The following is a 12,789-nucleotide window of genomic DNA, read 5'->3' on the forward strand; positions in this document are numbered from 1 at the left end:
GAGGCCCAATAAAGGTCTGATCCAAAATTGCCCCTGGGTTGTTAAGGGTTAGGGGTTAGGGTTGAGTTTTTTTTTTATTCATACAAAGCACCTTGTAACTGGAGTTTAGAAAGGTGCTCTGTGAATAAAGAGTACTTGACGGCACAATTTAGAGTCAGTGAATAATGACCAAGCAACATCCTCCGGTCTTAAAATATGAAGCCCATGCAAAAGTGTTTCAAACTGCAGTTCAAAAAGACAATCTTTGCAGCATAAATAAACATGTTTACAGCCTGGTTCAAAAAACGGTTAGGTCTGAATAGCTCATTTCTCTATCGGCACACACTGTACCGGGGTGAATTTTTTTATAATGCTACAGTTGAGAAGATATTGAGATTATGAGTTTTGCCCATTTAAGGACATGGCTAACTTGATTGGCAGGCTGGCACCCTGAAGCTGTTGGTGAGGAGGCTCAAAGCCCGCCTCTTTACCTCACACTAGCTCGACAGAAGTTAGGTTGATTCAGCATTTTCCAATATGGCACCCACCGACAATTGGCTTCAAAACAGCGCTTCAGAAACATCACGGATACTACGTCCATTATTTATACAGTCTATGATCCTGACAGGTGCGCAGTGAACACACAATTCTACCTGAGCTTTAAATTATAACCCTTACAAAGCCTTCATGAAGTTGCTTTAACATTCACGACTGTTGAAATAACCAACTGAATAGAAAGACTTCTATGGTATGTTATATTGCAATCAATATTGTATTGGGTTTTTAATAATCTGGTAGCAATTTGGCTCAAGTATGAAAGAAAAGAAAAATATCTTAATGAAAATGTTGCTTTTAGTGGTTATGAAGCTAATGAATGTTTTTTAAATTGAGTATGAATAGTTGTTTTGCTTATATCTTTGCTTAAAAGTGGAGCTCATGAAGAAAAACTTAAAAAAGCAATAATGGTTTTAACATTTTTTTGTTGTGCTGGACAAAAATGCAGGCTGTGCAAGAGTAAAATATCAGTATAACAATAAAAAACACATTTAATTGACAGTGTTAGAAAAACAGTTTTACTAATACTGCTGAAGTGTTCAAAATACGATGACTAAACACTGACATTTTAAGTGTTTTCTTTACATATGATGTATCAAACAATCATTATATAAAAAAGCATTCTCCATGGAATTGTGTTCACCTGTAACACAACATATGAGAAATACAATGGACAAAATGTGCAGTCAGGTGACCGCCTGTTTGTTCATGGACACACAGAGAGCATTGAAAAAAGCATATAAACAAGGCAAGGCATGTACAACTAGTGCAGTATTATAAAGAGAGAACTGTATCAAAAGTAACAAAGTCAGCCAACGTATTCGTAACAAAAGCTGTGCTTAAAGGAAACGTTGCTTTGATGAGAATATACATATGCTGCATTGCACTCCAGACAAACAATAAGTCTGCATACACTCTGATGAATGAAACATAGTTAAAAAACAAGACATCTGTTTTCTGCAGGGTTTGTATATGGCATGAAGAATGGCTTCAAAAATGTCCGCAAAAGCTAAATTAAAAAGGTAGAAAACTACAAAATGAATAACTACAAGACAGTTTTTTTTGCGAAGTGCATATGTCCTTTTCCAATCCACACGTTAACTCTATAGAACAGTGAGTGCTTCCATGATGCCTGTTCAGTCATCGCCTTGACAGTCTTCATTAATTTCATGACTTATCCACACCAAAGTCGTCAGCATAGACAGGCACACAGGGAAATAATAAGAACACACATGACCTTTAGCAGAGCAATATTTCAGAGGCTCTCTGCAGGATGAGCATTTCCTTGATCTGCCTCATTTTGGATCCACGCTCAGCTCACACCACAGGACCCCGCAACCACTAAGTAAGCTTCTCAGGGCTTGTTATAAATAAATGAAAATCAGGCATAATTTTCAGTTCCTTTTTTAAAAAATATAAATGGAGACACTTGCAGCCTGTTGCACCAACTGGGTGTAAGTTCAAACGTAGCCTAGTTTGAACGTAATTTCTCATTTAGGATGGAGTTTACACTCTACTAACGTTTTGGGCGTTGCACCAGCTGAGATAGTTCCAACATTAGCCTAAGTTGCAACGTAATTCTTACACTTGGCTCCTAGAAGGTGTAAAGTCCTCCGTAGAGTATATTGGCTGCCATGGCGCGTCATTTTGAAAGGTGGGATAATTTAGAGGATGAGGAGATACAGAGGGTTCTCCCGGCTATATTACGTTGGCAACGCTATATCCGTGAGAAATTACATCCTTTGGAAAATATGATGACCAAGATTTGCGCTCCTGCGTATTAACCTATGTTGTAATTGATAATTTTACCACTCAATGTCACTGTTATTATACACACACCATAGATTAAGGCAGTGTTTTTCAACCTTTTTTGAGCCATGGCACATTTCTTACATTAAGAAAATCCAGAGTCACACCACCAACCAAAAATGTTACAAAATGACACATTTAGTCTCTCAATTTATGATTCTATTGATCTGAGAGAGGGACTTAGGGTACTTCTTTAACTGTGTCAGGGCAAAGCATCTCGTTTACAATGGCTTTTGCAGGTAGTATTACTATCTCTGCAATCATGTGTGGCTTTTTTGATTTGGCTAAGAGTTCAGCTACTAAGTAGCTAGCTTTGAGAGCTCTCGCAGACACCAATGTAGTTTTTCTCATAAAAGTTGCCTTGTCCACCACCCATAATACGCTCTTCATCCAGGTTAGAATTTTGTCCAGGGCCCAGTTTGGAGTTTCATTTTTCCTTTTTGAATATTTATCCATCGCTTTTGTACAGCCATGTCTTGTCACATACGTCTCTCGTGGGCATCATTTATTCTATTGTCTTAAATTAACAAGGTCATTAGTGTGCTTTATTGCCACTCAGTGGGTGGGTAGCGCAGGTCAGAACATTGATAAGTATTTAATTACTCCGCCAGTCACCACACTGCAGGCACAGACACACTACATGGCAAATTATTTCTAGTATATGAATCATATTTTTTGGGACTAATTAAGTGAAATTTGATAATGTCCCACGGCACACCTGACAATTGGTCATGGCACACTGGTGTGCCACGGCACAGTGGTTGAAAATCACTGGATTAAGGCTTTAGGCTATATTTATCGCCTTACTTTAGTTTGTTTCAGCTGTTGGTCAGTTCCGAGAAGATTAAACAGGAAAGATAATAATGCATCAAAATTGGTGCTTTACTCTGATTGGCTGCTGCAAGTGTAAGTGTCATATCTGCGACAATGTTTTGATTAGTTTGGACGTTACGGTCTACTCGTTAAGATGAACCTTACATCTCTGTGGTGTAACCAAACAATGACACAACTTAAGTTACAAACTAACTAGTTTCAACGTATGGTCTAGGGTGAACTTTACACCCTAACTTAAGACACAACTTACACAAAGCTGGTGCAACAGGCTGCTGAACTTCAACTGTCTCTTCCTTTCGTAGAAAACTTGAGAGAACAGCTGCAGCTAGGTGGTTTTCTGTGGTTGTTTCAAGCCATATCAGACTGGCTCAAAGCTGCTGCTACCCAGAGTATTAACCTTCAGGAAAAAGAAAGCTCCCAAATACAGACGAGAGGTGTTCTTTGAAGTCATTGCACAAACTCTGTTCAACTCCTCCTGAAGTTTACAGAGCAAAACCAAAAAAGAATGACAAGCGTTCCCTTCATTAAAAGACATTTCACAGAAACATTCCTGCAATCACAATTTCACAGATTTGCTTTTTTTCTACTTATAAAAATCTCCTTGCACTCATCTCGGTGAACATCAGTTGATTTAAAAAAAAATGAGTCAAAACACAAATTTAAAATTCTATTTTGCTACCGTGTAGTAAAAGTGTCTGGCACAGTGCACTGCGTGGCAATAAATACAGAATATAAATACTTTACATGTACCTGAGCTCAGACTCGTAGCACCGTTTTGAGACAGAGCACCAAAAAGGGACACGGCAGATCTCCTGATTCTCAGAGAAGCCGCCAATTTTTAAGGTTTTCAGAGTTTTCATAGTGCAAAATCATTTTTTTTAAGTCTCTCATCACAACAATGTCCCCCTCAGGCCAAAGTCTCAGCTGCTGTATTTGACGTTGGCGATTATGCAAGGCTTTGGTAGTGTTGGAGGCTGCTTGGGACTGGGTCTAAACGAAGGGAGAGGAAAAATGAGTGTCAGTGAGTGATTCAAGCTTTAATGTTGCTTTTAAATGAATGTGATAAGGTGATGAAGTTCACCTGTTTGGACGTGGGAGAGGACGCATAGGTCGGGGTACACTGGGCAGTGACGCAGGGCCACAAACAGCAGCAGGCCCTTGCAGAACAGAGGGATTACGAACCAGACGAGAGCTCCTTGGATCAGCTGGGAGGGGTTTCTGAGGAGGACTTGGCTTCTCCAACTCCTGGAGAAAGAAAGACAGACAAAAAAATATATTTAAATAATACTCAGTGTCCACCAGATGGCACTCTCAGTCAGATAATGAGCGCTCTTTCAGGGGCGGCGCTGCCCATGCAGCTTGCGATAAGAGGAACATGACATGTGGTTTTAAACTTCACTAAAAAAGACTAAGATGATAAAGTCCTGCTACCTAGGCCCCATCTGGACTCATTTAGCTCTCTCCTCTTCTTCTTCTGTAAGAGAAGAATCCTGGTTCAACTGGCACAAAATCTACACTAAAAAAACTCCATAACTTCTCTATTCCCATCGACAACTCGTCCCTCTTCCCCTCCCATCAAGTTAAGAGTCTGGGTGTCATCCTTGACAGCACCCTCTCCTTCACCTCCCATATCAACCACATCACCCGGTCCGCCTACTTCCACCTACGCAATATTGACCGTCTCCATCCTTCACTCACTCCCCACTCCACTGCCATTCTTGTTCACAGCCTCATCACCTCCCGTTTGGACTATTGCAACTCCCTTCTGTTTGACCTCCCCTACAAAACCCTCCATAAACTACAATTGGTTCAAAATTCAGCCGTCTGTATCATCACACGCACCGCCTCCATCCACCACATCACACCCATCCTGCAACAGCTCCACTGGCTCCCCATCACAGACCGGATCAACTACAAAATACTTCTCCTCAACTTCAAATCCATACACAACCTCACCCCTCCATATCTCTCTGACCTCCTCCATACTGCCACACCCGTTCGCACCCTCAGATCCTCCTCCTCCATCCACCTCACTGTCCCCCCTGCTTGCCTTGTTACCATGGGGAGCAGAACCTTCAGCCGCTCTGCTCCCCAGCTCTGGAACTCTTTCCCACCTGACCTCTGTAACACTGACTCACTCCCACATTTTAAATCCAAACTCAAAACTCATCTGTTTAGACTGGCTTACTCCATCTGACCACAACTCCACTGTCCATTCACTTAAAACTTTTTAAATTGTATTTTATTTACTGTTTATTATTTAAACTCTGTTTGTTTTAATGTTGTAAGGTGACCTTGAGTGTCAAGAAAGACGCCTATAAATGAAATGCATTATTATTATTCTTATAACAGAAGAGAGAGAGGCGCCAAACAAGCAAACCTTAGATGTTACTCACCTGTGGGATTAGGTCTGCAGATTTAGATCATGACTATTATGTCAACATGAAATGCTTTCACTAAAAAACATAGGCACAACATGAAGTTTGTAATGCAGCACAAGTCTTTTATTTGCTCATTTCTGCACAATGTCACTAATTCTTCCTCAATCCATCGATTTCAAACAGTCATTGTTTTGTATATAAAGACAAATCCCCACAAGCATTATCTCTTGATGTTTCAAAAGGCACCAAGACCTCTATGAGCAAGGCTTTGGCAAAGGGAAACTTTCTTTCAACAGGCAGAAAACTTAAGCAGAACCAGACTCCTCATGAACAGCCATCTTCCATGACTGGGTGAACTGAATCATATTGATAGCCTATAGTGTTCTGCACATGGCCGACTTGAGCTCTATCCAAAAATATCAGCAAAGTATCAAAAGGTAGTTCAGTGAAACGGCACCAAGTGTCACTTCAGCTCCAACATATAATACTTAAACCCACATCTCACAAATCCAAGTCTGTCTAAAAAAAATCCTCTGTCTCCATCAGGTAAAGCTCTCCTTTTAGACCTTACTTCCAGACCCCCAGCAGAGAGCTTTGAGTGCGAAGGGGAGAAAAAAGGGCTTTGTCAAAATCTAAGAGCTGCCAAACAGCTGCTAAAGACACTGTTGGTGAAGTCTGCTGCCAACAGGCTTCACTTTCAAATTCACACCCTGACACTAAGAAGAGACGGAAAAGTTACTTTCTAACGTTGAAAAACTACAAAGAGCTGCAGTGCTTCACTTGTTGTGTTGGTGTAAAACTAAATGGAGTTTTTGGGGAACTATAGTGTGCATTCTAAAAAGGAAAGAACTTGCTATACTTATGCAGAACAACTTTTTTTAATGGCACCCTGAGAGAAGCAGATAGAAATTTGCAACTCAGCCAAACCTGTCTGTGAAGGTTCTCAGTCATCCAGGTCGTGGTAATTAAGATTGATACGAAAAGGCAACTGGACTTGCAATGTCCCTCAGCCTTCATGAACACATACCTATCAACTAAACTTCAAAAGGAGTGCTCTTTACTGAATTCAGATTATAATGGTCTTTATGAGTAAAACCTCCTCTGTTTCCACTCCATCCCTCGCCCCCTACACTTAATCCTCCATTCCTTGTCCCCTACCCTTAACCCTCCATCTCTCAACCCATAACCCGCCATCCATTGCCTTTTAACCCTCCATCCCTGGCCCCTACCCTAAAGCCTCCATCCCTTTACCTTTACCTTCAACCCTCCATCCCTTGCGCCCTAGCCATTACCCTCTGTCCCTCAACCCCTGCCCTTTAACCTACATCCCTGGCCCGTATCCTAAACCCTCCATCCCTTTACCTTTACCTTCAACCCTCCATCCCTTGCCCCCTAGCCATTACCCTCTGTCCCTCAACCCCTACCCTTTAACCTACATCCCTGGCCCCTACCCTAAACCCTCCATCCCTTTCCCTTTCCCTTCAACCCTCCATCCCTTTCCCTTTCCCTTCAACCCTCCATCCCTTTCCCTTTCCCTTCAACCCTCCATCCCTTTCCCTTTACCTTCAACCCTCCATCCCTTGCCCCCTAGCCATTACCTTCCATCCCTTATCCCCTGCCCTTCAAACTTCATCCCTCGCCTTCTATACTTAACCCTCTCTCCCTCAACCCTTGCCCTTCAACTAACATCCCTTAGCCCCTACCCGTAACCCTCCATGCCTCGTCCCCTATTCTTAACCCTCCATCCCTTGCCCTTGACCCTGCACCCTCCATCCCTTGCCCTTGACCCTGCACCCTCCATCCCTTGCCCTTGACCCTTAACCCTCCATCCCTTGACCCTCACCCATAACACTCCAGCCCTCGCCCCTACCCTTAACCCTCCATCCTTATATTCCACCCTTTCTGACCCCTCCCTTCAACCCTCCATGCCTCGACAATTGCCATCATCCCTATCCTCCTTATGTCATCATTTTAACCTTCCATCCCTTGCCTCTTGCCCTCAACCTTCCAACCCCTTTACCTTATCCCTTCATCCCTTCATCCCTTCATCCCTCTACCCAGTACCTTCTTCACTTCATCCTTTTGTTCCTTATCCTCATCTCTCTATCCCTTGATCCTTAGCCTCAACCCTTTATTCCTGAGCTCTTCATCCCTCAACCCTTATCTCATCCTTTCAACCTTAAATCCCTCACTCTTTACTATTAACCCTCCATCCCTCAACCCTTACCCTTATTCCTTGACCCCTTGAGCATTACCCTCATCCCATCTTTGAGTTCTTACCCTCAGTACTTCATTCCTCCATCCCTAGACTCTCAACCCTCCTAACCCTAACCCCTATTATTTGATCCCTTTTTATCAACACTTACTCAGCGTTTGAATCTTCCATTATTTGAACACATCTCACAATGAACTAATCTAAGCCTTTTAGCTATGATCTTTATTAGTAAATCAAATGTTTCATAAAAAGTTGCATACCTTCTCATACCAAAAAAACACAGAACCAATATATTTTCATTAGGCCAACATTTGCTGATCATTTCGGCTCAAAGATATACCAGCAGAGTTCTAGTATTGATTTTCTTTGAAACATTGATTCCTTCATTTATCATCTGAAACATTTCTCTATCTTTTTTTACCATGTTTTCTTTCCGTCTTTTCAATCCCCTCTCTCCCTCTGAGTCTCTCGGTCTGACTCGCCCACAGTGTACAAGTCAAACCGGATTAAAGGCAAATAAGAGTCTTTGAGAATCACTGAGTTAGAGGGATTTAACAGCAGGAACCTCTGCCTTCTCTTCCCCTCAACTCTGACAGCCTGCAATGCCAGAGCTAAACTCCATGGAATACCAGTGGCAGCAAATTTACCACCCTACGATATTTGGACACACTTGCTCACTCCAGTTGCTGTTTCATCAATCCCGTCCCCTCCCCCCCTTCCTTTGAAAGTCTGGCTCCATTTTCAATATTTATGTGGTGGTTTTGTATTGTAGAATTGAAGTCTAGCTTCGGTGATGCTAGCTCCTGGGTTAACCTCGTTATTTTATGGGACTGTCAGCAGGCATGCAGTATATAGGAAATACAAGAACCATGAAAGCAGCCATTTGAAGGTACAGTGAACAACACTGTTTCACCCAGGCCCGGCGGAGAAATTACAGCAAGTTAACATCATCAAATAAAAAGTGTCAGACTCACTCACCATGACCATCCTGCAGGAGTTATGGCGTAACGCGCTGCGAAACGGCGTCCCGCGGGCTGCGATGTGGATGTGAGGTGGAGGTACGGGAGGCCTTAGCTGCATGGGGCCAGGGGAGAGGGACAGGGTGAGAGACAAAGGGACAGGGTGGCTGAGGTGAACCGGAGGGCACTGGGGCAGTCTGTGAAGGCTGTGGTGGGAGGGGTAGGGGACTGGTGGGAGCACTGCCTCGGGCCCCCGGTGGGAAGGCTGTAGAAAAAAATAGATGAAAGACAGAAGAGTCGGTCAGAAAGGGAAAGCGTCTGCTTCCTATCAGAAACAGTCATGTTGAACCTTCTCTTCTTCCTTTTGCCGGTCTTCCTGACGCTGTCAAAGGTGTATAAATCAAACGCTCCCTTTTTTCCCCTTGCACACTTTCCCAACTCTTCTTCAGGTAACCCATCAAAGGGTCTAAATCAAAGGTGGACATAGCTAAAAAAAAGGCCACACACACACTCTGAGTGAGGCGGATCAGACAGAGAATAGAGCCAAAATATGACACTGCTTAGCATATAGATTCAGCCAGATGTGCATGCACACAATGTAACACACAAAGCACGCACGTAGCGCTTTAAAACAGCTCGCTCTGCCTGGAAAATGACCTCACCTGCACTGTGCTGACATCAAACAGCCTTACATCCTTTCTCTTCTTACCGTTGACCCCAAATGAAAACCACATGCGGCTAACTGGAAACACCAAACTCCTGCTAATGCATAACAGCTTTTTCCCCCTAACTTGCTGTGTGCCACCATGAAGCCCAAATGTCAATCCTCACACAGCTGCTCTCATTTCAGCGATCGATCACAGGCCTCTTCCCATTACAAAGCATGTCAAGGCAGTAATAAAGTAGTTAAGACACGCGGGCATGCAGGAATTAGAGGAAAATATCTGCTCTTTCCTGCAATTATCAGCAACAGGATGACTCTATTTCTCAAGTAAGCAGCCAGTAAACATTCTTCATATGCAGATAAATCAATTTCGGTCTTAACAGGCAGCTGTTAATGACAAGAAATGTATTCAAGTGTCACGAACACACTGACTCCATTATCATCACCTCCTCCTCATGTCTACAAACAGAGGGGAAGATTTAATTGGATTTGAATGAGCTGCCATTTGTGTGAAAACAACACGTCAATCCTGATGTGGATGATTTGTGGAGAGTATTACAGCGTGCTGGTGATGCATTTGTTTGAGTCAGATACCGTCCTTAAGATGTCTAATCTGTGTGTGTTTGGAGTTTGGCCTGTCATCTAAGATGTGTGGTGCAGTGACCTTGAAGATGGTGGCGCTGTGGGGGACAGGCGGGGCCGGCCGAGACGGAGACGCTGTGTTCACCGACGGACGCTGGTTGGGAGGGGAGGGTCCGCTGATTGCAGCACTCACTGATCTGGAATTAAAAAGAATGAATTATATATCCTCCTTGATATTTTTGAATGATATAATTACAATCTTCCACAAAAAAGTTACCTCAGTTTCTCTATCTGGTTCTTTTTATTGGTGGAAATCAGGCCAAGGAGGGTTTTTCTCTTGATGCAGATGATCAGAGCAGCTCCAAGGACAGTGAGGAGAGCAACCAGGATGCCCACAGTCAGATTTCTGTTGTCTGCTCACAAACACACATGGGAATAATGTTTCTTGTTTTCTAACAAATATTTTACAAACAATACTGAGAACATCAGACAGACAGGGTCATCATCATGAGCGAGTAAAAATGCTTGACATGATATACCACAGTAAGGGACTGAGAGGAGAAAAACAAACAAACAAACAAACAAACAAACAAAAAGTGGGGTGGTTAGCTGTGTTATTCAACAGCATGCATGTTCAGTTCTTAAATGTCTGAGAATTTCTTTCAAATCCTTAAAGGTCCTGTCAGTTCAAGGTTGTCCACAGGAAGCACAAACAAGGCATTTTCCACAGCAGAACATGTGAAAATATAGACATCATTACACATTCATATAAGTTGTCCAGTTCTTCCAATATTTTTCACCTTTTTTTGTTGCATGTCTTAGTGAGAAAGACAATTGTTCCATACAATACATTTCTTGAATAATTTCTTTCCATTCCTTGATTGTTGGGGATTCTTTGTTCAGCCATTTCCTGGTTATGACTTTTTTACTACCAGCTAATAGGATCTGTAATAAATACCTGTCCTGTCTTTTTAGCCCAGTTGGTATATTTCCCAAACCAAGTTGTATCTTTAAAGAGTTTACATTCCTGTTTTATGTTTTTTAATGTTGCAGTGTCACACTGATGTTTTCTGTAGAGAAAGAAAATAGCTCTGGAGAGGAAAACATAAAAAAAAGAGTCACTCTGTTTCTCTGCATGAATTAATGAAGGACGTAAGGGCCTGTGTCCACTAACCACAGCGCCCATTACCACAAGCACCTGTTGTTGCCTGTTTATAAAAGTTGTTTCACAGTACTTCTGCTTCCCTCAGTAGTGACAGTTAAGTCTGTGTCAGTTGAAAAGTTCTGTTTGTTTCATATTAGCTTTTATTCCAGGAAATCTTTCAGCGAGAACGCAAAAAACTTTAATAGAAATCCTATCGTAGCATTAGTAGCAGCTCTGTAACTGAGCATTGTAACCTTGATAAAACAAGTGTGGATAGTTTATCCTCTGTATTGACCTCTGCCAGGGTTGTTGACAAGGTTGATATCAGAAGTCCCGCCCTTTCTTGGTTTTGATTGATCAGTGATGGGAAAGCAACATTGACGAGCCCAGCGGTGTTCTAAAAGTGGAACTCTTTTCAACCAGGAGCACAAAACAAAACAAAAAGGCTGAAACTGAGGGTGTTTTTGTACTTTAAATACTGAGGACTGGAAACAGTGAACTGTGCATTGGTGTTGTGGAAAAAAGGGGCTGCCAGCACAAAAAATGCATTCAGTGGACACAGGCCCTTACTGATGAAATCTTTAACTTTCATGAAATAATAAAAATGAAATAACATGACTGTTTCTTACACAGATACTTATAAAGAGAACAGCAACTTGACATACTGAGAAATGGTTACATTGATATAAAAAGGATTGAATTTCTTCTTCTAACAAAAAATAATCGTCCTTTATAGTCTATGGTAGGAACTGCCTCCATGGTAATGGCAAACTCTGGAGTCTACTTAGCTGTAGAGCAAACATTTCCACTGATTGTGTTAGACAAGATGAACTGGGCTGAAAGAATCACAGCCACACTTCACTGGTGTTTTCTGCCAAATCACTGTCACATCCCATACCATGCTCCGTTTGGTGTTTACTCCACATGCCTTCTTTAATTTTGTTGATTTATCTGTCAGCTTTTTGTGCTTTATGGCCTTTTTTCTGCTGTGTAAGTCTTTTTCTCTCTTTTCCGCCCACATATTAATGTTGAATTTAACAGACTTCCTTTTTTCACAGGAGGGTTGATATGATTACAGTTAGTCTACTTCCTTACAATCGTCTTTTATTCCTAACGGAGGTCTGCTTTAAAGAAACAGAAGGCCACTCAGAATTGAGAATTCAGCACAGCCTTGTAATAAGCAACAATAAATTCAACCATTAGGTAAAGTGGAGCTGTTACTGTTGACCTACCTGCTAATCTAATGGGTCCGCTGTCCATGCTTCCTCCAAACCCTGCCGTGTCGCAGAAGGGTGGCGCCCAGTGAGCCTCACAGTGACAGTTCTTGTTGTTGTTGCACACCTGCAGCACATTGACAGGGCAATTACCTGCTAGATGAGCCCAAATTGCAATCATCATCTTGTCTTTTTCATGCAACATTTGAGCATATGCCATACAGTACACCCTGTTAATATGCAGCTTCTGCACTCATCTGGCTACAGTGCATTTGCTAATGGTGACAAATGAGTTGTGGTTATGAAATTGGATGCTGACTATAACAGCACCCGATCTGCAGCTAATGATTAATTTCAATGTGGATTAATCTACTGATTATTTTCTAGTTATTACTGTAATCAATCTACAGAAATTCAAAAGCCGTTCTGGAGTGACATAAACAGATTTCACCA

General features: G+C 42.1%; 1 protein-coding gene across 2 annotated transcripts in view; it reads right to left on the reverse strand.

The window, feature by feature from the left end:
• Nucleotides 1-1,029: 1,029 nt before the first annotated feature.
• LOC117829572 (disintegrin and metalloproteinase domain-containing protein 12-like) overlaps nt 1,030-12,789 on the reverse strand; it is a 127,966-nt gene continuing 116,206 nt past the window's right edge. Inside the window, exons 18-23 of one of the 2 annotated variants that reach the window (XM_034707135.1) lie at nt 12,355-12,463; nt 10,256-10,391; nt 10,061-10,175; nt 8,752-8,997; nt 4,259-4,422; nt 1,030-4,167 (exon numbers count right to left, since the gene is read on the reverse strand). In XM_034707135.1, coding sequence (XP_034563026.1) covers nt 4,098-4,167; nt 4,259-4,422; nt 8,752-8,997; nt 10,061-10,175; nt 10,256-10,391; nt 12,355-12,463 — 840 coding nt within the window. In that variant the 3' untranslated portion in view covers nt 1,030-4,097. The remainder of the gene's footprint in view (nt 4,168-4,258; nt 4,423-8,751; nt 8,998-10,060; nt 10,176-10,255; nt 10,392-12,354; nt 12,464-12,789) is intronic. The other variant, XM_034707136.1, reaches the window with a different exon arrangement.

The sequence above is a fragment of the Notolabrus celidotus genome, chromosome 18 (assembly GCF_009762535.1).
Source record: "Notolabrus celidotus isolate fNotCel1 chromosome 18, fNotCel1.pri, whole genome shotgun sequence".
NCBI lineage: Eukaryota > Metazoa > Chordata > Actinopteri > Labriformes > Labridae > Notolabrus > Notolabrus celidotus.